Source organism: Conger conger, chromosome 6 (genome assembly GCF_963514075.1).
Source record: "Conger conger chromosome 6, fConCon1.1, whole genome shotgun sequence".
In the NCBI taxonomy this organism is placed as follows: Eukaryota; Metazoa; Chordata; class Actinopteri; order Anguilliformes; family Congridae; genus Conger; species Conger conger.
This window is the reverse complement of record NC_083765.1, coordinates 36,255,048-36,279,345: the sequence shown is the minus strand read 5'-3', so window position 1 is coordinate 36,279,345 and position 24,298 is coordinate 36,255,048. Positions and strand designations below refer to the sequence as shown.

Sequence of the window (24,298 nt, the reverse complement as noted above, 5' to 3'; positions counted from 1 at the left end):
GTAGTCGAGGGCAATGGTTGCCTTACACTCTCCCAGAAATGCTCTATTTAGTGGAACTCTTCCAAATTTAATCATGAACCATGAGGTCCCACTCAGTCTAAAAAGGCCTTGCCACTTTCTCAGGCTACGTATAGCCTTAGCATCACAGGACTGAGCCTCAGCTGTCATTAGCCAGCTATGACCGTTAGCTCGCAATGGTGTTGCCTTACTGACGCTTAGCATAGTATGACCATTAGCCAGCTATGACCGTTAGCTTGCAGTGGCCTTTGGTAACTTTGACCATTAGCACAGCATGACAATTAGCGATGCAGTGGTCTTTGCTAACTTTGACCATTAGCATAGCATGACAATTAGTGCTCCTAGCACATGTACAGGTGGCATAAAGATAACTGAAGGGGCTTGGTTGCCAGTACTAAACTGGGGTGTAAAAGGTTGAGGGGGGAGGGGGATTTGGGACCTTTTCCATTAGCATCACACTCCACTAACTGGTTAAAATGTTGTGAATTATTAATGGTAAGATCTGACCATAGAGGAGGGTTAGAGGGGAAACCTGGTGGGCTCTGTGCTGCAGTAAACAGACCTCTCCTGTGTCTGTTCACCCAGGGTGTGCTCCTGAACGCTGGCCAACGTGCAGCGGGACACTGCGGCCCAGAGAGGGATGCACTTTCTCCCCTCAGCAGGTGCACCAGTCCCCCCAGAGCACCAGGGACGGCAGCCAAAGAGATGCATTCATAACACACTGTCCATACACACACACACACACACACACACACACACACTGTCCATATCCCCCTCCTACACACACACACACACACACACACACACACACACACACACACTGTCCATACCCCCCTCCTACACGCGCACACACACACACACACACACACACACACACACACTGTCCATACACCCCCTCTCCTACACACACTCACTCACTCACTCACTCACTCACTCACTCACTCACTCACTCACTCACACACACACACACACACACACACACACACACACACACACACTCTCTCTCTCTCTCTCTCTCTCTCACACACACACACACACACACACACACACACACTGTCCATACCCCCCCTCCTACACACACACACACACACACACACACACACACACTGTCCATACCCTCCCTCCTACACACACACACACACACACACACACTCTCACACACACACACACACACGCACACTCCTAAACCCTGCCCATCCCTGTATCTCTCTCCCTCTCTGTTTCTTAACCTCATTCCCAGAAACCCTTGCACATTATGTAGGGTCACATTCTTAAACACTGTGTGGAACGGTGAGCTATGTGGCTGTACAGATTTCTGTGTTGTGCGGGCCAACGTGTTGCTGCCTTATGTGGAACGTTATTGATTTATTTATTTATAGGTGGGGGGAAGGAGTGTACAGTTTGGACTTGAAGCCTCAGAAGCATGGGTCTTATTGGCTTATTAAAGCTTGCGCTTTGTCATAGTTGCTTATTAACCGTCTCCGGGAAGTGTTGTGAGCAGTGAAAGCCTGGAAATCCCGGCGAACTCCTTCATTCCTGCGTCACAGATTTATAATGCGGGAGTGAAATCTGGCAGCGGCTGTGCCTCGGCATCAAACCCGCAGCCTACCGGTTACATCAGGCTGCTTCCCTCCACCGTACCGCGTCAGCCCCGAGCCCTCAGGGCCACCCCGGGAGGGCCAGCAGGGTGTCGGAGCGCCCAGACCCTCTTGCAGAGAGGGAAGGGAGGGCCGGTAGTGTTGTAGTGCGGGCTCTTTGTTCGCTTGTCTAGTAGGCCGTGCCATCTCCGCTTTTAAAAACCTGCTTTCCCTGCCAGTAGTGGTTGTTCCCGTTTTTTTGTTTTTTTTCCCTTTCTCTTTTTAAGTGCGTTTTAGCGCGACGGCGCGGTTTCAGCGCTGATAAAAGTATTTGGTTAATCAGCTTCTTTCTTCCCCTGACTGTGGTTTTGAGGACAGGCCATTGGAACAGGAGCCTGAGGGGAGTGGGGTGGGGGAGCGGAGCGCAGATTGGCATCCGTCTCAGCCAATCGTGGCACCGTGCCTTCTTCGGGGACACGGAAGGGCCAGCCAATGGGCTGGCCTCGTAATCCTCTAGTGGGGTGGGGGGTGGAGGCGGGCCTTCAGGCCTGCGTCCTGTCCAGCAGGAAATGCCAGAAACGCCCTCTTGGGCTTCGCTCCACAGCCTGATTGGACACAGTGACCCATTTCTGAGATAAGGGATCCTGCAGCACTCTATCAGCCAGGCTGAGCGGCGCTGTGGACGGAGAGGGGAATACTCTGCCCGGCCATTCCGCCCGCTCTGCTGGCAGTGGGGGGGGATTTAGGATGGGGGGGGCAATACAGCCCTGCTCTCACTAGTAGTGCGATAGAGCAAAGAGAAAGAGAATGATGGAGAGAAGAGGGAGAAAGGGGAGAGAGCTGCCAAATACTGGCTGGCGCTCTGGCCTACTGCCTGCCCCACTCCGCTCTGGCCATTTCCTGTCCCTCATAGATTATCTTCCCCTATGGTAATGGCACCCCCAACGCGCTGCCTTTCTCCTGCAGACATCCGTCTATCCGGGAGTGGATGCGGATCTGCTAGCCAATCAGCGTTAGCGGCGGCTGCTGCAGTGTCTGTGCTAGCTGGGTGCTGTGTCTGGACTGCTTGGCTCCGGGCAGTGTTTGCTAGATCTGTGCAGTGTTATGGCACCATGTTTGTGATGGTTCTGTGCTGTGTTATGGCAGTGTCTGCGTATATGCTAGCTCTGCTTCCATTGTGGCGTCTCTATGCTAGCTATATGCTAGCTCTGCTTCCATTGTGGCGTCTCTATGCTAGCTATATGCTAGCTCTGTGCTGCCATTGCGCTGTCTCTATGCTAGCTCTGTGCTACCATTGTGCCGTCTCTATGCTAGCTATATGCTAGCTCTGGGCTGCCATTGTGCCGTCTCTATGCTAGCTATATGCTAGCTCTGCTGCCATTGTGCAGTGTCTATGCTAGGTATACGCTAGCTCTGGGCTGCCATTGTGCCGTCTCTATGCTAGCTATATGCTAGCTCTGGGCTGCCATTGTGCCGTCTCTATGCTAGCTATATGCTAGCTCTGCTGCCATTGTGCCGTCTCTATGCTAGCTATATGCTAGCTCTGGGCTGCTATTGTGCCGTCTCTATGCTAGGTATACGCTAGCTCTGTGCTGGCACTGTCTCATTCCCTCCCCCCACACCCCCGGAAATGTGCACATCAGAGCCGGGGAACGGGGCCACTCCATGTGCAGGGGAAGCCGGTGCAGACGGGCTGTGGGTCCCCACGGGCCCTGGCAACACGCCACCCTCCCAGCAGAGCAGGGGCCAGAATCTGGGGACCGCCGCGGCCATGTACCTGTCATCTAGATGGTGGCTAAAAGCCATTAAGCCTCGCAGAACAAGTCAGGCTTTTATCATTCCTTAATTACCTAGAAAAAAAGAGGAAGTCTTTGGTATGCATCCTTTCTCTCTCTCGCTCTCTCTCTGTAAGGAGACAGGAGCCATGGCAAGAATGTAGCATCAGTATTTGAGGATGGGTGGGGAGGGAGCTGTGTGTGCCTCTTCAGTTCAGACTGGAAGGTGGTGGGTAAAGTGCCTGGTGAGGTCACTGACATCACAGACCTTAAAGTGCAGCCCACTCTTCTCCTGTCTGTTTTTGGAAGAATTATTTTCCTTTTGATAACACTTTACAATAATTTTACATGAGTTGGCATTAGGTACTGTAGTTATCTGTAATCTGTATATCTGCTTTGTTAATGTATTTGTACATCATTAATTCAAGTTAATAACTACATAGCATACTACTAGTTAATGCTAATTCATATGGGAAAGAAATAAGGTTTATGTATATGTTAATGGTTAAGTTTATCCTATGGTTTGCTAATGTATACATCTTCATGTAACTAATACATTAGCTAATGCATTTCATGCTTATTGTATTTGTACATTAATTGATTTTAACTACGGCATTTGTTAACGCTAATTCATTTAATCTTATAGTAAAGCATGACCTTCCCTTGCTTACCTCTCTCAGTTAACACCTACAGCACCTAACGCTGCACAACAAGAACAAGGCTACATATGATTGGATCATTTTGGCACTTGCGTGCATGCGTATTTTATGCTTTGTTTGCACAAAAAGGCCAGAATGTACATCTTTACAGACTGCCGCTCTGTCTATGGTAGGCAGATGAGGAGCCAGACTAAATAGCCTGTTGTTATGTATTCTTATGATTCTCTTATGTCAAACACAAGTTATATTTTTTCCTCGTTAAGAATCCTCAGTTACGCCTCTCGCTGTCACTATGTCACCCAGTGTAGCAGGTTGCTTCTCCAGTCTACTCGTGTCGATCTACACAACCAACGCTCGTCTACCAACACTGCTGTTTTCCACACTCCCAACCTCGCTAACAGAAGCGCTAGCCCTGACTAGCACCATGATTTTTTTTTGATTAATCAGGAAGTACTGCTTTTTCCAGACTCTAAATGTCACAACCAGTGGCAGACGCATCTTGATGTGTGTGTGATCACACGTGTGTGTGATCGCACATCAAGAGCGCTTGCACTGTGACATTTCTGGGTGAAAGAGAATGTTAAGCCATGAAGCAAAATGCTACTGGCCTCGGAAACCTATAGGGTATGAAAATCAATATGTCCTGATCAATTAGGAGAAATCCCATCCCTGTGTACTGATGTACTGACTGGCTGCTGATCGGACTCTTAGTCATGTGCCTACACTCTTTTTGCTATTAAGACCTGCTTTTTGCTATTAAGCCCAGTCTTTACTATTAGACCCAGTCTGTGCTATTAGGCTCAGTCTGAGCTGTTAGGCTCAGTCTGTTCTATTAGACCCAGTCTGTGCTGTTAGGCCCAGTCTGCTGTTAGGCCCAGTCTGTGCTGTTATTTAGAACGTAGGAAATTGTTTTTTCTCTTAGATAAAGACAGAACAGGGTGCGTGGCAAAGATGAATGCAAAAACTGAAATGGTGGAGGATTGAAAAGACTGTTCTAAAGGGAGTGATTGAACTGGTTGGACTTTGATGCGTGTTCTTAGCGGAAGCACACACAGAACTTGTATACATCCACCATGTGAAAAAAACAGAAATTTTGAAGCTCGTGCCTTTTCTGGCATTGTTCACCCTTATTTTATAATTTTTTTTTTTGTCATGTTGATTGACAGCCCTCACTTAAAGGCCTTTTTGTTTCACATATAACCCTCACCCAGAGACGTGTAAAAGACGAGCGCAGGTTGTGTTTGTCTAATTGACGAGCAGAAGAAACGGAGGGAGCTGGCGGGTGAGGCGGGGGATGGGGGGGGGCGACGCTCCGTGCGTTTGTAATGATTTCTGTTCTATGCTTTCTCTTCTTTCCCGCTCGGTTAACACAGACCTTTCATGTTTCTTTAAAGCGTAGGAAACAGGAGGTTGGCGGGTGCGGGGGGATGGGGGGGGGGACGGTGCGCTATCTTTTATACCTCTGTCAGTTTCACAGATTTATGAAGATGGATCTCTCCTCCGGCTTGGCGTGGAGATGAAACGCGGGTCCGTCAGACACAATGGCGTTGGCGTGATTAATCTGGTGTGTCCGCGTGGCGCGCGTGTGTAGTGTTAATGCGCTGGCGCTCGCTGCGTGCGACCCCGCCGAGCCGGAACCCGCGCTCCGCGCTCCGGACCACGCGCTGGAGCCGCCGCGTTGTGATGCGCCGCGGTGCTGCGTGGCGGGGGCCGGCGTGGCGGGGGCCGTGCCGTGCCGCCCGGGGCGTGCCCTCGCTAATGAAGTGGCCTGGGAGCGGGATGGAGGCAGGCGGCTCTGCCCGAAATGGAGGCTGATGAGGAGTCTGTGGGTGCAGTGCGAGGCTCGTTCTTCAGCACGCACACACTGATGTGCACATATATACATACATACATACATACACACATGTACGCACACACACACACACACACACACCCACACACACACTGATACACACATACATACATGCATACATACATACACACATGTACGCACACATACACACACACACACACACACTGATACACACATACATACATGCATACATACATACACACATGTACGCACACACACACACACACACATACACACACCCACACACACGTACGCACACCCGTACACACATGTATGCACACACACAAATACACACTGATACGCACACATACACACTCTTACACACTCTCTCACACACACACACACACACACACACACACACACACACACACACACACAGTACAAACCCATTCCTACCACATATGTACATGAACATTCTTTATATTTTCAATGTCTATATATTTATATGTTCTGCCTGTGCACACACAGCGCATATGCATGCTCACACACACAAACACACACACACACACACACACACACACACACAGCTGCAAATGGTGGGCTGCTAATGGCTTCCAGTGGGAGAGAGAGAGGCTGGCTTTATCCCTTAAGTGTGGAAGACTTAATCAGAGCCTATGGCCCCAGGCCAGCAGCAGGCCTGAAGGACACGCCCCCTGACTGTGGGATTAGGTGCAGTGCTCCGTTTCTCCTCGTTGTGCAGAAGGCCTGGGTGTAGCAGCCCCGCTGTGCTGTTTTCACCTTTACGCCTCTGCACGTACACCGCTGCATCTATACACTGCCATACACCTGTCTTTCTACACCGTCTGTATGCACCTGGGTGTGCACCGCTACAGCTGCCTCTGCCCACCACTTCACTGTTATATACCTGTGTCTGTTTATCATTCCATATACACCTGTGTCTGTATATCGCCCTACCTGCCGTATATACACCTGTGTCTGTATATCGCCCTACCTGCCGTATATACACCTGTGTCTGTGTATCGCCCTACCTGCCGTATATACACCTGTGTCTGTGTATCGCCCTATCTGCTGTATATACACCTGTGTCTGTATATCGCCCTACCTGCAGTATATACACCTGTGTCTGTGTATCGCCCTACCTGCATTATATACACCTGTGTCTGTATATCTCCCTATCTGCCGTATATACACCTGTGTCTGTATATCGCCCTACCTGCAGTATATACACCTGTGTCTGCATCGCACTATATAAAACTATCTATATATCAGCACCTGTGTCTACTATATATCTACTGTGGATACACCTGTGGCAGGATAACACATTCTATACACTTGTCTATATATATTTCTATTGGCAGGTTATGCTCATGTGCCTGTATATCACCATACCTACTATCGACACACTGCTCACTCTGTATACAGTATAGACATGTGTCTATATCACTAACTATATAAACCAGTTGATGTACACCATTATATTTGTATATACCCTTCTCTGTGTACCACTCTGTATGTTCACCACTCTGTTGATATACAGTGTCCCTGTGTAACCATGCACAAACCGTACACTATCTCTGTTCCTACCTGCAAACATTCTTTGTTTTTTTTCAATGGTTGGCTTAAATCATTTTTAAGCCAATCATCATGTTTTTGGATAGGGAAATTGCTGGAATTTAGCATGCAATATATTACAAGATTATGTGGAATAACAGACTTGAACATTCATTTTCTGTATATTAATTGAAAATATAGATCAAGTTTTCATCACTTATGTCCCTGCAAAGTCAGGTTTTAGAAGCACTGGGATTGATTGCATTGATTTTCAGAGTGGCAGAATATGTATTAGCACAGTTCAAATGCTATTTGGGAAGAAATTAGCCATTCTTTTTGACGCCAACTTTAGGTCTTTGATAAAGTATTCAGTAATAGTATTGAAATGTGTCATTTATAATTGTATTGTATTGTAATAAGTATAAAGCACTGTTGAAATCGGTACCTCAAATGAAAGCATTTGTGCAGCATTGTATTCCAAAATACTTCAACCGTATGAAAATGTGTAAATGAAAAATACAGATTTGGAATGATTATATGTCATGCCCCACTCTCACCATAGGCATACCTCCCTTCATTTCCTCCTCTCTTTCAAATCACGCCTTTCTCACTCTGCCTTTGTCTCTGACTTTTTTCTAAACTTCATTCACCGCACTCCTTCTCTTTCTTCCTTTCTTCCTCCTCTCTCCGTGGCTCTCCCTCGGAACACATTTGAGCCAGAGTGCAGACTGGCTGGCTAAGTTGCGGGATGGAGGTTCACTGCCCTGCTGCGCTCCTAAGCTGGAGAGCGCAGGAATGCCTGTGATGTAGGCGGCCTGCGTCTCTGTCTTGGTGGGGGCCCTGGATGTGCGAGGTGGGGGGGCCAGTCGCAGCCTGCTGGCTGCTACTCTTTCAACATCTGTGATGGAACCCGTTTCACAGTAGCCTGAGCTCCTGGAGGGGCGCAAATATGCGCGACCCCTCCCTGTAAATGAAGTACTGTGCCTTTGGTGGTGTCTCGGTCAGACTGTTTGTCTGCGATTCGTGCGCGCCCGCCTGCGTGAGCCTGTATGCGTGTGTGCGTGTGTGTTTACGTGTGCGTGCATGAGTGTGTGTGTGTGTGTGTGTGTGTGTGTGTGTGTGTGTGTGTGTGTGTGTGCGTGTGTGTGTGAATGCGTGTGTGTGTGTGTGTGTGTGTGTGTGTGTGTGTGCGCGTGTGTGCATGTGTGTTTACGTGTACATGTGCGCGTGTGTGTGAATGCGTGTGTGCATGAGTGCTCGTGTGTGTGTGTGTGCGTGTGTGCATTTGTGTTTACGTGTACATGTGCGCGTGTGCGTGTGTGTTTACGTGTGTGTGTGTGTGTGTGTGTGTGTGTGCGTGTGTGTTTACGTGTGCGTGTGCGCGTGAATGTGTGTGTGTGTGTGTGTGTGCGTGTGCGCGTGTGTGCGTGTGTGCATGTGTGTTTACGTGTACATGTGCGCGTGTGTGTGAATGCGTGTGTGCATGAGTGCTCGTGTGTGTGTGTGTGTGTGTGTGTGTGTGCGTGTGTGCATTTGTGTATTTGTGTTTACGTGTACATGTGCGCTTGTGCGTGTGTGTGAATGCATGTGTGCATGAGTTCTCGTGTGTGTGTGTGAGTGTGCATGCTTGTTTGCATGAGTGTTCACGTGTGTGTGCGTGCAGAGACTATATTGTCCCGTGTCTTTAATGTCACTTGTTTGCTCTCAGGATCCTCTCCACTAACAGAGACCAATGAAACGTTTTTACAGACTAGACTGACTGGAATGAAATGAACTTCGGGGAAGGAAAATAAGTTGGAATTTGAAGAAAACAGTTTGAGAGTGGTGTGAGAGCGAGATTAGCAGGCTGTTTTATTCCTGTGTGTGCGAACGGTGTGAGCGTAAAAGTCACCATCACACCAGGTGGAGGAGGGTGCAGGGGGGTGGGGCGGCAGGAGGCTGAACTTCAAATCCCACAACTTTCCCTGCGCTCCCCCGTTAGCTCGCTTCGAAAACACTGACAGCTTTAGCAAATTAAACTTCCCTTTTAACAAAACAAAAAAGAAAAAAAGCGAGTCGCAATTAGATAAGAGATGTGTGTTCTGCGATTCCGCCCCCGATGGTTTGGGGCTTTCGCGTGGCACGTTTGCGCGTGGCGGTTAGCGTGGCGGTTAGCGTAGCGGCGCTCGTTTGATCTCCGCCCGGGCTCTGTACGCCGCGCCGTCGCGCTGTCTGCGTCGCCAGGAGCAACGCACTCCAAGTCGGCGTATGGTAATGTTCCAGCTTTACTGCTGCTCTGCGGCCCGAGAAATGCAAATAATGCCTCTCTCTCTTTACCGACAGAGAGAGGCAATTAACACTGGAGACATTTTCAGTGATACAGAAATAAACTGTGTCAAGGATGCGCGGGGGCCCGGGGCTGGAGGGGTGGGGAGTGGAGGGGGTGGTGGGGGGGGGGGGGCGGATGGTGTCATTTTATTCTTAAATAAGAGTTTAGAAAGGGAGGGGCGGGGCCGGCGTGCTAGGCTGCTAAACGCCTCGCTATTTCTGGGCCCCGGCCTCGCTGTTAACCCTCTGCCTCCCTGCGGTGGGTAAACCTGATACGGGGGAAAGCGAAGCGCGTTAATGGAGCTGATCCATAAGCAGGCGCAAGCACCTCAGTCCCACTCGCCCTGCATAAACTGTGTATGGATTTGGATGCTGGGGTGGGAGCCATTTTGGCTCTTGAGCGGGAGGTATATTTTGAGGGGTCCCTACCAAAAATGCACAGTACGAGCAGAGATGCCCAAATCAAGGCCATGAGCCTCTGTAATCACGGACTGATTTCGGAGCGGGAGTCAAGTTGGGTGTGTTTTCCGGCCAATTGAGAACATTCATTAGTCTATTATCGATCACGTTGGCACAGTAAGAGCCAGCCGTGCTGCTGGCTTCTGGTGCCAGGATTGAGAGGGCAAACTACACGCCAGGCAGAGATGGGGCAGAGGCACTGTCGAGAGGTGGGGGTGGATGTGCTGGTGGGAGGGGTAGAGCAGTAGAGAGGGTGAGGGAGGGAGGAAGGAAGAAGTATAGAAGGAGCAGGGTAGCAGGCCAGGGAAAGGAGAGAGGCTGTTATATCAGAGACCGACAATCATTTTGGGGCCAATGTCACGCCCATTACGCAGTACATCAAAGTGAGTAATCTAAATGTTACCAGTCAAATATATTTTTAGTTATTTATATTTAGTTTTACCAGACTCTTAATTTTATTTGGTTATAAGATTGAGAAATTTTTATTGAGAAAAAAGTATCAGTAAATGAATGAAAATGGTGGAGGCAAGTGTTGCTTTGCAGGTCAGACACAGGTATCTTGTGTATTCCATACAGAAAAAGTATATTGTATTTTCAGAAACTTCAAATTTTTAAATGGAGGTGTGTGATGCTATATTTGATTTCTATAAGGGTCCTTCTGCCCATCAGCATGTATTTTATCCTCTCTGAGTCTGGGGAATGTGAGTATCAGAGTGTATGGAGTAAACGGAAGCTGTGCTCCACAGGTAAACACATTCTATTAAATGCAGCTACAGCAGAATTAAAAATCACCCGTTTGGGGGACTGTGGTGGAATGACCTCAGCTCCTAGTGGACGGGGCTTTCAGCCTCAGCAAGGTCATCCACACACTGACTTTACAACAGTGCCTCCACCTTAGCTTTGAGGAATAAAATGTGATTTTATGTATCTGTCGTTCTCTTTTGAAGGTGACGATTGAATAAGACTTTGGGGGGGAAATTGTTATTTTCAAATGGTTTTGAGGTTGAGTCTCCAATATATTTGGAATAGACAGAGCCTAGGCCTGGATCAAGGCCTGTGAGTGTATCAGCTCCCTACCAGGCCTCAGGACGTAGTCCCACACACCGCCCCCCGCTGACCCCGTGCTCGGTCACCCCAGGGGGTATTAGGGGAGGGGGGAGGGCGCTGGCCTCAGCTGCTTCTGCCTCTCTGCTCCAGAGTTCACATCAGCAGCCATTTTGCAAAGGCAGGGCAGGAGGGGGAATAAAATGCAAATAAATAAATATATAATTCCGCTAATGAAAACAAGCAATTCCCAACAGGAAAATAATGAAAAACGCTTTTTATTAAAATGTTTTTATCTCCCCCTCTCTCTCTTTCTCTGGCTAACTAATGACTGCTCTCCTTTATTTCATTTTTCCCTCCTCACCCCCCCCCCCTTCATTCCATGGCTTTGCTTTATTTGGCTAACAGGGCATTCGTGGTGTGAGGTCTGTACCTTCCCTCCAGGCCTGGCTTTTTGGGTGTGTGGTGTGTGTGGGGGGGGGGGGTGTCGAACATGCTTCAGGGAACATCTGTATCCCTTCCTCTGGTCCACATCTGTAGGGTCTGGCCGTCACCAGAGTGTCATCATTGTGACCCCTCCTCCTTACAAGAGACCCTCCTGTTACTTCCGCCCACATTAAGTAACTGTGACTGCGACTCAACAAAAGCCCATTATTCCCACTACTTTAGGTGGAACCACACAGCTGCCACTGGCAATGTGTCTGTTTCACTTCCGCGTCTTATAGCTTTATTTTACAATTATTTTCCGCCACACGCGTTCAGTTACCTCGCGGTTAGAGTTCATGACTGGGTCCCGGAAGGTCGGTGGTTCAAGCCCTGGTGTGGCCACGAGAAGATCCGTGCATCTGTTTGGGCCCTTAACCCCACATTGCCCCAGCGGGGATTTTCTCCTGCTTAGTCTAATAAACTGTAAGTGGCTTTAGATAAAAGCAGTCTGTTGCCTTCATAGGGGCTACTCACTACCCCTCCTGCCCTAACCCCCCTCCCCCCACGTCCAATATGAACGGCAGTCAGGCTTTGTGTTTGGCTAGGCCGTGGATTCCCCGGTCCTGACCCTGGAGAGCTGAAGGATCTTTTTTTCTTCATTTTATCTTTCCTTATTTTTTTATAATAATATCACCAATATAGACCCACAAAACGAGGTGAGGTGAGTTAACTGTAATTAACAAATTCTATTTGTATGCGTCTTCTGTAGCTGTTTTCTATGTAGGACAATTACAGTTCCATTCAATCTTCCGGCAGGTGGCTTTATCCAGGGAGCTGAAATGGGAACAGAAAGGGGCTGAGACGATACCAAGTTACGGGTGTCGCAGCTGACTGTTGTGTTCCTTACGTAAGCCTGCAACACAACTTTAAGGGCTATAGTAGGAGCAAGAGGGAGTATAAGCCGGGGTTTTCTACCAAGAATTCATTAAGTGCAGTTTTTCTGAACCGGTTCAAGGTGTAACAGGGAGGTTATTGTAGGGGAGCGTGGCTGTTTTGGGGCTGCCCAGTGGTTGTGAAGCAGTTGTCGTATGGTTGTATATTGGTTGTGTGGGCGGGACGGTGGTAGACCTGCCACAGTAGTGCAGTGATTCTGAGACCGGTGCACTGACTAGTGAAATGGCATTTTGTTCAGAGCTGGGCACTAAACTTCCAGACAACCCACCTACCCACACTCACAAACACACACATGCGTATACGCAGGTACTCACACACACAAGCACAGGTACACACACACACCCACATGCTCGCACGCACACAGACTCTCTGCCACCCTCAATCTGGTCAAGGTATATCTCTCCGCCTGAGCGCGCTTCAATATCCCTCCTCTAATGAAGCGTTAAATGGAGCAGGAGTGTGTAGCCCTGATCAGGTGTAATGTACCGTCGTCTTCATCCGCCGGGAAGCCACACGGCTGCGTCTTAAAGACACTTAATGACCCCACTCAGGGCCTCCCTGGTACAGTACTCTTATCCTTATCTCTCTTTGTGCTGGATTTACTCTTTTTGGGGTGGGGGGGGGGGGCAGTCTATTAAGGGGTGGGAGGCAGAGAGGAGGCGGCTTGAATTAGTAACTGCTGGTTTGACTGAAATATCCCTGCCGCTGATGGCAAGGACGTGGCGGTCCTGGCGAGGCCTGGTCAGCTTGGCTCGGGTGCCTGGTGGAGAACCATTGGCTGTGGTCGTGCGGTCAGGGGGGAGCGAGCTGAACTGGGTCTCAGGCTTGGCGTGTTACGGAGCCGACAGCATCGGTCACGGTGTGGCAGCCAGCAGGTTTAGAGTTTGAGTCCTCATTATGGTACTAGGTGTAGGTTTTTGTCAGTGCATACAGTATGCAGCTGTGTGGAACTGGGAACATTACATAACATTTGGGAGCTTGGTTATTTATGCTCAGGAAATGAAATCATATACTGTTGCGTTCTAATTTGCAGCATATACTGTATATTTCATTATGTACACACAGTGACCACTTTAATGCTTTTTTCAGGCTCATTTGCCTGGTTAGTCAGAGATGCGCAGTGCCGGTTACCTAACCGTTTATGGCTTTTTCCTAACCGTTTCATCATGTATGCCATGAAACCGGTAGAGCAAGTCACCAGTAGAGAGTAAGTGTAAGTCTGCTACCCAACACTTTTACAGTCATCTGGCCAGAATATCCACTGTGCTGCCCAACCCCATGTAGCAAAGGCGTGGGATTGGGCATGGTAAGAGAGAGAGAGAGAGAGAGAGACAGGCAAGTGGGCATATGTCCACACTGAGCCAGTCTGCAGAGAGAGAGAGAGAGAGAGAGAGAGAGAGAGAGAGAGGTAAGAGAGGGAGGGAAAGAGCAAGAGGTAGGGGGAGAGAGAGAGGGAGGAGACAGAGAGGGAGGAGAGAGAGGGAGGGAGAGCAGGAAAGGAGAGGGAGAGCGGGTGAGAGCCGGTCCAGGAGGGGGCCCCAGGGGGCTGCCGTTTGGACTCCGCACCCCAGGCCTGGACAACAAGCGGGGCCTTTCTCCGGCGGCTGAGCTGGGCCTCTCGCCCCACGCGCTCGCCCCAGATCCGGACCGGCGTCGTAAAAGGCCCGCAGGGCGGCCTTAAAACCCCAGAACAGGGCCTGTTTCCCTTGGCAGTGGGGCAGAGTATGAAATATGAAGTGTGATCGCAGAGAAAAAAATGAATTAAGCAGAACGGTGACCTGAGGTTCTAGGGAGAACTGGAAGCTTGTGTGTGTGTGTGTGTGTGTGTGTGTGTGTGTGTGCGCGCGCATGTGTCTGTGTGTGTGTTTGTTTCTGTGTTTCTGTGCTTGTCTATCTTTTTACATGCCTTTCTGTAAGTAAGCGAATGTGTCTTCATGTAGATGCGAGTACATGATGGAGTGTGTGTGTCTATTTGTGTGTGTGTTTGTGAGTGTTTTTTGTGCGTTTCTGTAAGTAACCAGGCGGCACGGATGGTGCAGTGGGTAGCGCTGCCGCCTCACAGCAAGGAGGTCCTGGGTTCGAATCCCCGTCGGTCCAAAGACATGCACGTTAGGCTGATTGGAGAGTCTAAATTGCCCGTAGGTGTGAGTCTGTGAGTGAATGGTGTGTGTGCCCTGTGATAGACTGGCGACCTGTCCTGGGTGTATTCCTGCCTTTCGCCCAGTGTGTGCTGGGATGGGCTCCAGCCCCCCTGCGACCCTGATCAGGATAAGCGGGTTCGGATAATGGATGGATGGATGCAAGTAACCAAACGCAATGTGTCTTTGTGTAGATGTCAGTACATGATGGAGTATGTGTCTATTTGGGCATGTATGTGTGTGAGCGTATAAGTGACTGAGCTTAGGATGTGTCTGTGCGCATGTTAGTGAGGGAGTACGTATGAATAGGTGTGTGTTTCAGTGTTTACCTGGAGAGAGTAGAGTAGGTTCTAGTCCTCATTGAGACCCATTGAAACCGCTCAACTGTGGAGCGCACTGGCTAGTGTGGGGAACCAAACTCTCATTCTAGCACATTCTCACCCTGGTGCCCATGGCCTGGGCTTAACCCTTTAAGGTGTAAGATCTCATCACACATTCATAAACTAATGCTGATGCCACAATCATTACTGGTAACTGAAAGCAATGGAGTGCTGTCTTAGAATTTTTTTAAATATTCCAAAAAACAGAGGGTTGAGTGTGGCTTTGTGTTGCGTCCTGGCAGCATTTTACCGTGTTTGTTTCCTCAGTACTTCAACCTCCGAAACCCCCCCACACACGCACCCCTGTTCCCCTGCCCTCCGTGGCATAGCCCCCCCAGGGGTCACGGTGGGTGGGGGGTGTCTCCATTGTGTTCGGACTCCTGCTGTTTCCTGTTTGTGTACCATCGGCACTTCCTGTCTTCAGAGTGCCCAGGAAAAGTAAAAAATAGCCTGACTTGACTCTGTGTTTTCATCCTCTTGCTTCTGCTACTGGTTTTGTTCCTCGTTTTAGAGCTAAAGGAAGTCTCGATGCGTGCGGGTTCAAAGACAGGTTTGGTAAAGACGTAGACATGTACGCACGGGGACTGGCACACCTTTGGGTAGGAAACGGTGTATTTAGGCATTCAGCGGATATTTGTCCAGAGCGGACCCCACTTACATTTCTTATGGTACAACCCATGTATACCGCTGCTTCTTAATTCAGCTTAAACCGCTTAGCTCAAATGGTAAATGGTAAATGGTTGGCTTTTATATATTGCTTTTAGCCAAAGCGCTGTACAATTGATGCTTCTCATTCACCCATTCATAGTCACAAACATTACATTACATTATTGGCATTTGGCAGACGCTCTTACCCAGAGTGACATACAGTTGATTAGACTAAGCAGGAGACAATCCTCCACTGGAGCAACGCAGGGTTACGGGCCTTGCTCAAGGGCCCAATGGCTGTGCGGATCTCATTGTGGCTACACTGGGATTAGACACCTTGCGTGTCCCAGTCATTTACCTTAACCACTACGCTACAGGCCGCCCCAAAACTCACTCACACCAACGGTGATTGGCTGCCAAGCAAAGCACCAACGAGCGCGTCAGGAGCATTTGGGGGTTATGTGTCACTTCGACACACCCAGGGTGGGATCGAACCGGCAACCCTCCACCTGCCAAATGACTGCTCTTACAACCTGAGCTAATGTCACCCCAAGGGTACTAGGATAGTGCCCCCAACTGGGAATACAACCCACAATCTCAGGATTCCAGGACCCTGTTCCATAAAGCAGGATTACTGAGTTAGCTGGATAACTGTACTGAGTAAAACCTCCTCTCAAATCTGGAGAATGTACTGAAGTAAAAAGATCTGTTCTGAGTTTCGCTCTGCACAGTAATCCAGCTAATTGAATGCTCCTGCTTTGTGAATCAGGAGCTGCTACACAGAGTGAGAGAGGTGCCAATACCAGAGCTGTAGAAGAGATAATTCTGGGAACAGTCGGCATAGGGGAGGTGGGGCGGTGGAGGGGGGGATTGTGAGGGGCCCCACAGTGGAGTGAGGTCACTCTGTCCCAAAGCTCCTGGTGCCTGTCTCTTCTGTGTTGTCCCCACATGAACCCCTCATCACCCCCACCCCCCCCCTCCCCTTCCTTGAATCCGTTAGAGAAACAGACCGAACCCGAAGGTGAAATTGTTAGGCTGAGAGGTGCGCTGATATGTGCGGAGGGACCGCATCCTGTGCGACTCTGTGTGACTCCAGGTGTGGAATACATCACTTGTAAAAGTTTGTACAGGCAGGTGCTAGAAAGATCAAAGGCTGAGTTTGCGGGTTGCACAAGCTGTTTCTAACCACATTCTCTCTCTCTCTCTCTCTCTCTCTCCCTCTCTCTCTCTCCCTCTCTGTCTCTCTCCCTCTCTCTCTCCCTCTCTCTCTTCCTCTCTCCCTCTCTCTCTCTCCCTCCCTCTCTCTCTCTCTCCCTCCCTCCCTCCCTCCCTCTCTCTCTCTCCCTCCCCCTCTCCCTCTCTCCCTCCCTCCCTCCCTCTCTCTCTCCCTCTAGCTGTGGATGAAGGTGAGGTGTCAGAGTTCGCAGGGAGCTGGGAGCCCCGGTCCGTACAGACAGGTACAGGTACCCGCTTTGTTGTTCTGGAGGCTGTGGAGGCTTCAGGTCTTCCCAGGGTGCCGTCTGATGCAGCAAAGATGTTATATTCTATATGTGTCACATTCCTGCTGCTGTTCCAAGACTGCTTACTCAATCTGTAATATCAATTCCATATGGCCAGTGATGCGCTGCTTGGACAGAGAGAGGGAGAGAGTGGAGAGAGAGATGGGGGAGGGAGGGAGAGAGGAGAGAGGAGAGGAGTTGTTACTTTTCCTCCTCCTTTCTTGGTTATCAGGGTTTGTTTGTCATTTATGTATTTTGTTGTGGCACAAGGCATTAGGACTTGGTGAGAGGGGCATTAGACTGGGGCAGGGGGGGCATTACAGAGGGGCATTAGGGCAGGGCCAGGGCAGAAGAAGGGCATTAAACAGGGTAAACAATGGCAGTAAGGAATAAAGGAACAGATTGTTTAGCTTCCTACATCAGATCTGAATATATACCATGCATGATGAAGTGTATGTGAGTACATGTATCTGCCATGTAAGTTTTGTATATTCAGCCCACCATGAGGTGGGCATATATTGTGTGTGTTATATACATACTTGTGTGTGTGTGTGTGTGTGTGTGTGTACTTCTGAGTCCCACCCTGAGTAGCAGGTGTGGCGGTGATGGGTGCCTGTAGGCAGGGATGGAGTGATAGAATGCTGACTGTTGTCGTTTATTGGTGGTGGCGTTGGCAGCTCTGGGGCTCCTCTCTGCTCTCGCTCTGCTCTCTCTCCCTCTCTCCGGCGGGGAGAGGGAGTCGGAAACAGGAGAGCCCCGGGGGACGGAGATGACGTGTGCCCTCCCCCACCCCGCCCCCCCACCGGCCCCCCGGGGTCTGTGGTGCTGCGTGGGCGCTGACTGCGGTCCTGGGTGGCTGGAAAGTGCTGCGTGTGTGAGATGCAGCAGGAAGGGCAGTCCCAGAGCACTCTCTCTCTCTCTCTTGCTCTCTCGCACTCTTTCTCTTGCCTCCTTCTTTTCTGCCTTCTTTTCTTTACCTCTTGTTGCTCCTCTTTACCCTCACGCGCATGTCCCTCTTTCTTCTTAGCTCCCGTCTCCTTTTCTGTTTTCCTCCTCTTCCCCATCTCCCTTTCTCGCCCTCCTTTCCTCCTCAACCGCTCTCTCTCCTTCTCGCTCTCATACCATCTCTCCCTCTCCCTTTCCCTCTCCCTCTCTCTCTTTCTCCCCCCTCTCTCACTCACTCACTCACTCACTCACTCACTCCCTCTCTCTTTCTCTCTCTCTCTCTCTCTCTCTCTCTCTCTCTCTCTCCTGTGTTTGCAGTACTGTTTAGCTTGCACTCTGGGGGCTGCTCGTCATTTCTTATTAAAAAAAATAAACCCTCCTTCCCCCCTCTATTCCCTTGGAGATGTCCACAAGGACACAGGCAGGATTTTCCTGCTATTAAATTCAAATTTTTTTTTTCCTGTTTCTTCTTCTCTGGAAAATGTGTGTTGAGTTTGGAAGGCATGAGGGGGGCTGGAGAAAGAGAGAGAGAGAGAGAGAGAGAGAGAGAGAGAGAGAGAGAGAGAGAGTGTGTGTGTATGTGTGTGTGTGTGTGTGTGAGGGGGGGTAGTGAAGGAAAGAGCCAAACCCCACCTCCTGCTAACCACCCCTCCTCCCCAAACCGCCCTGCCCCTCAGGACTGTGGGCCCCTCAGGTCTGCCCCACAGGGGGGGACAGACCGGAGATACCCCCCCCCTCCCTCCCCGCTCCCTGAGACAGAAAAACAACCCCTCCCTCTAGGGCCTTTGGGGGGGGGGGATGAATAAGGGCCGAGACTGGAGGGAGAGAGGGAGGGCGAGAGAGAGAGACTGAGAGAACTGTGTGTGTGATGGACTGACAGACAGACGGACAGAGCGAGGGTTAAATGCCTGAGGGGCAGTGCCTGTAGGGCTGGTGTAGGGCAGAGAGAGGCGAAGATGACAGAGGTGGAGAATTGGGAGGAGGGCGATGAGGAGGACTGGCAGTCTTTTAATGAGCTGAGAGGTTGGTGGTGATGTTTCTGGCTTGCCATTCCCGGGGTGACTGAAAACCCTGAGAGAGATTTGTGGCATGGCCCCCTGCCCTTTCGCCCCATTCTTATTGTCCCCAGTGTACGCGCTTTAGTCCCGTGAACTTTAGTCCTGTTTGCATCAGTCCCATGTACTTTGGTCTTGCCTCAATCTGTGCTTTAGTCTGTGCATAGATCATAGTCCTGTTTATTTTAGTCATGCAGGCATTATTCCCTCATATTTAAAAAATGTTTTATTCCTGCATTTTTTGTGTCGTAGGATTTAGTTTTGTAGGTTTCAGTCCTGTGTACTACTTAAATTCTGCATCCGTTAGTCCTTGTTTCAGCATTGCATGTTTTAGTCATGTGTACTTTAGTCCTACACAGGATTTGGGGGACTTTGGGGAAACAGGATAGACAGCAGAGATTGAGAGGAGGAGAGACTGAAAACAGTAGAAGAGAGAATAGATGGCATATATAAACCTGCAAGTTCTCCTTTGGGGTGGCTTACTTTATCTGTAGTTGTTGCAGTTAATAATATTTAATAGGTGGTGCACCTGAAAGCTGAAACTCTTTTTATGTATTCACACGCACACACTCACACACACACACACACACACACACACACACACACACACACACACTCACATGCACACAGACACGCACGCACGCACACACACACACACGCACACACTCGCATGCACACACGCACACAGACACGCACACACAGACAGACACACACTTGCATGCACACACAGACACGCACACGTCCACACACAGACACTCACACACATTCACATGCACACACGCACACACACACGCACACACACACACACACACACACACTCGCATGTACACAGACGCGCATGCACACACACACACTCACACACTCGAATGCATTCACGCACACAGACACACACACTCACACACACTCACACACTCTCTCTCACACACACACACACACACACACACACTCACACACACACACACACACACCCACAGAAACGCACACACCCTGTCTGTGCTCAGTCTGAATCACCATGGAAAATGCCGCTTATGTCCCGGAGGGTCAGAGCTCATGCAGGCCTGCACTGTCTGAACCCACCTATAATTGAATTAGATTATTTAATTCTCCTCGATTGGCTCGGTGTTGGCCAATGACGCACCACTGAGCTGGGCTGCTTTCCTCTGACATCATCGAGTCATCCGTCTCGCACCCATGACTGGACGTTACAGGCAGGAACGTGTCAGCAGGTGGTCACTGTGTGGTTCGCCTGTTATTTGGGCCAGGGTCTGAACGCAGTGTGCGTCGGTCTGGAGGCAGGACCTCGTGCTGTGCTTTCTGCCCACTGTCACTGCCTCACTCCCCGCACCTTCCTCGTGCGTTTTCATGACGCCGCCCTAACGTTGTTAGAATGTTATGCTTTGGCGAGGCCCTCTGAGAGCGCTTGGTGTGTATTTATAGGCTGTGAGTGTGTGTGTGTGTGTGTGTGTGTCCGTTTCTGTTTCTGTGTACCCGTGTGGACATGTGCTATTGTGAGGACTTGTGGTGGTTGTTTGTCTGAGTGAGATATCAGTCCGAGTCTCATGGCTGTGCACGCGCTCAGATCCCCCCGGGTTCGAACCTGAGTCCAAGCCAGCTGGAGCGGGAAGCATCTACGTGTCCAGGGGAGAGAGAGTTTACAGTTTCTCGTTTTTCCATTCGGATTTGGGAAAAAGATTTACTCGCGGCTCTTCCAAAGCACCGGGTGAGCAGCGGGCCCCTTCCATGCTAACCCGTACCCATAATTCCCTCCTCAGACCTGCCTCATTCCACACAAACATTTTTTTTGTCCTTCTCTGTCCTCCCTTCTTCCTTTCCTCCTCCCCTCCTCTCTCTCTCTTCCTCTTTTTCTGTCTCCCTGTCTGAGTTATCCTCCAGAGGTCCATAATATATTTTTAATTTCCCAGTGGCGGCGACAGGAAAACAGATTTAATGTGCGAAGAGCTGTGCTTATACGGGCATGGTGGAGGTGAAGGGGGGCGGGGTTAGGATGACACGCGGTGCGGTGGGCGGGGCCAAACGCTCTAACCTGTGATGGGCTCACGGAGAAGCTTTCCGATTCAAGACTCTTCGAATGCGTCAAGGTGCTGCTTAGGCCCTGGGTTCTTTTGGGTGGGGGTTTGGGGGTTTAGAGGGCCGTGGGGTCGGCGGTGAATGGCAACACCACCCTCCCCCCCCACCCCCCCACCCCCGGGCGCTTTTTCGTATTTGAAAACACCGTCGCTGGAGAGGGCGAGCTGGAGGGGTGATCTCTGCTCTAAATAGTGCGCTGTGTTTGCTGTGCGCTGGTGGAGGCCCCTGTGGGAGGCCCCACAGCGTCAGAACGAGCGCAGCGGGCCGCCACACGTGCGTCACTGCCGCCCCCCCACCCCCCCACCCCTTACAGTACCCATCCAGCACCATGCTAACGGGATCACACATCACCAACCGAACGGGCAACAAATTCACCCTGGAATCGCCAATCAAAGGCCTTTGTGTTCGGACGTCACCGATGCAATAGGAATGAAATTTGGTCAGATATCACTAATCTCATGGGGGAAAACGCTTCTGGGCCGGTGGAACCTCTGGTAAATATGTCCAGAATTTGGACTGTTGAACACAAGAAAATGTGTCCTGATATCACCAAGGCAACACAGGGAAAATGTGTTTCAGACGTCAGAAGTCAAACAGAAAACGTATGTGTTCGGCTTTTAGCCACCAGACGAGTCGCACAGGAAGCACACGAGTCCAGGCATCGCCAGTCGAACAGAATGTAAACATGCGGCGTCTGGCGTCATCGGTCATAAACTACGGATGCTTAAATCTGTCCCTGAAGGCCAATAGTATGGCTGGTTTTCATTCTCCCCCCATAATCAGAGATTGATTTAGAGCTGGGCCAACCAGTGAGTGGAATCTTAACCAATGATATTGATGAATATGACACTCAGGTAGAAGGGAAAGGCAGGAGTGCTACTGGCCCCAAGGGACAGATTTGTGCATCTCGGAACTCGGCAGATGTTTCCAGACATCACTAATCCAACAGCAAGCAAAAGGTTTTCAAGGCGCCACCATATGTTCAATGACCGAGAACGTTTTCTGCCCTACAGACTAACTTCACCAGGGCAGGGATTCCCAAACCTTTTTTCTGACGTGACCCCAAATGACTGTTCTCAAATGTATCTCCTAACACCCCACATACACGCACGTCTCATGCCTAACTGCACTGTTTTGCTGTGACTATGTTGGCCACAACCTCTTGTGCCTCTGCTTCATCATAGTTGGGTTGTTGTGACGTTCGACATGAAGTAGCCTACATTCACATATTTTAAATAGACAATAGAAACAATTTTCAGGTTTGACGTTTCATACTCAAATTAGGCAAACCCATTTGGGGTCATGACCTGCAGGGAACCACTGGGGTAGGGCTTTTGTAGTCTGAGATGGGACTACATGTCTCCAAAATGGGCCCAGTGCAGTGCAAGGGAGCTGGGCTTCCAACTTCAAAGTTGTAGGTTCAGTTCCCAAGTGAGGCACTACCGCTGTAACCTTGAGCAAAATACTTGGCCTGTCACTTTAGTCTAAATCCAGCTGTATAAATGGCTTGTTTGTACAAAGAGAAACCTGCGTAAGTCGTCCTGGATGACAGAATCTACTAAATGGCTAAAAAGTGGGGAAAAAATGCGAACTCCAAGGTCTGGATTTGGCCTGAATCGTGCGTTCCTGAATCCGAAAAGGACCAGGCTTCGCTGCACCATAGGTGGATTTTCAAAATGCAGGAACCCTTGAGAGAATCTTGTTTCCATTAGAATTTTTTTTATTTTACTTTTTACATTTTGCGTTCCTGACGATGGTGAGCCAAGGTGGTTTTTTTGGGGCGGATAACAGGTTGGGCGTGTTGGGTTCGGGTAGCCCGGGATAAAGTGTGGGGCAGATTTATGGAATGTCCCGGAAGGCCGGAGCTCTCTGCGGGGCCTCCCGGCTCCGGTCGGCGCTGTGGCTCTTGGGCTGCAGCCCAGTCTGGCTCGCCCCGGGGGTCGCTGAGGGCTCCATTAAGAACCCGGTTGCAGCCAGGAACCGCTCCTTATAAAAATACGATGGGCCCCCTCCCCCGACACATCCCTCCCTCCTCCCGCTTTGACCATTACATCAGTCTTACTTTCTCCCGAGTACGTCTACGGGATAAAGTTTGTCATTTAAGGCAGAGGTGAGGCTATATAATGGATCTGATGACTGTCATATTATCTGCGGGTGGAGGCGAGTTAGTGAGGGTGTGATTTCTCTCTAGCCACCGTCACACTGTCTTTGTCTCTTAGCGGTGCGGGGGTGAGACCGGTTCAGATCAAAACCGTACAGCAGCCAGGGCGAGACTGACAGGTTTTCCAAGGGGAAAAAACTGTAAATACTACTGAGAAAACTACATAATTGTTAACATGAACATATTGAATGAGTGTTTTCATGATGAGTAATGCGTTGGTTGAGCAGGACTTTTAATTCTGGACTCTAACATCTCGGCAGCCATTAGCTCTGTAGTTCTCAAATTTTCTTCTGAAAACTAACAACCATTTCGGATGGCTTTTGGGTCTGTACCAGCCTTTAGACCTCATATCCCCAGCTTCTGAACTGAAGGGGTGTTGATAAGAACGTATCAAAAGCAGGAATAGTGTATGGTTGTACCCACTGTACATGCAGAATTACAGTATCCTTACAGATCCATTTGATTCCTTCATCCTCACATCCTCTAATCCTTTCCTTGCCTTCTCTGATGGGTAGAACTTGGAGCAAGGAAAGGAGGCAAGAAGAGGAAACGAGGAGGTAAATATAGGCAAATGGAATACCAATACCTTTTCTTGAAAGTACAGCATTGGATTTGAACTTGAAATCTCTGATTGAAGTCCAGTTTCTTAGCCGTTGCACTATATTGGGGTAAAAAAATGATACAGGATGTGCTGGCTAATGTTGCTAGCGACAATGTTAGAATGACATCACCGTTGAGTCGCACTGGGGAGAGCACGTTTGTGCAGGTGGGGCGTCCAGTTCCCGTCCCAGACAGCAGGAT

At 49.8% G+C, this 24,298-nt stretch overlaps 1 protein-coding gene across 2 annotated transcripts in view; it reads left to right on the top strand.

Moving 5' to 3' along the window:
* The window catches only part of znf423 (zinc finger protein 423), a 134,879-nt gene that overhangs the window by 17,956 nt on the left and 92,625 nt on the right, over nucleotides 1-24,298 (top strand). For both annotated transcript variants that reach the window (XM_061246700.1, XM_061246699.1), the window contains exon 2: nucleotides 17,144-17,206. In XM_061246700.1, coding sequence (XP_061102684.1) covers nucleotides 17,144-17,206 — 63 coding nt within the window. The remainder of the gene's footprint in view (nucleotides 1-17,143; nucleotides 17,207-24,298) is intronic.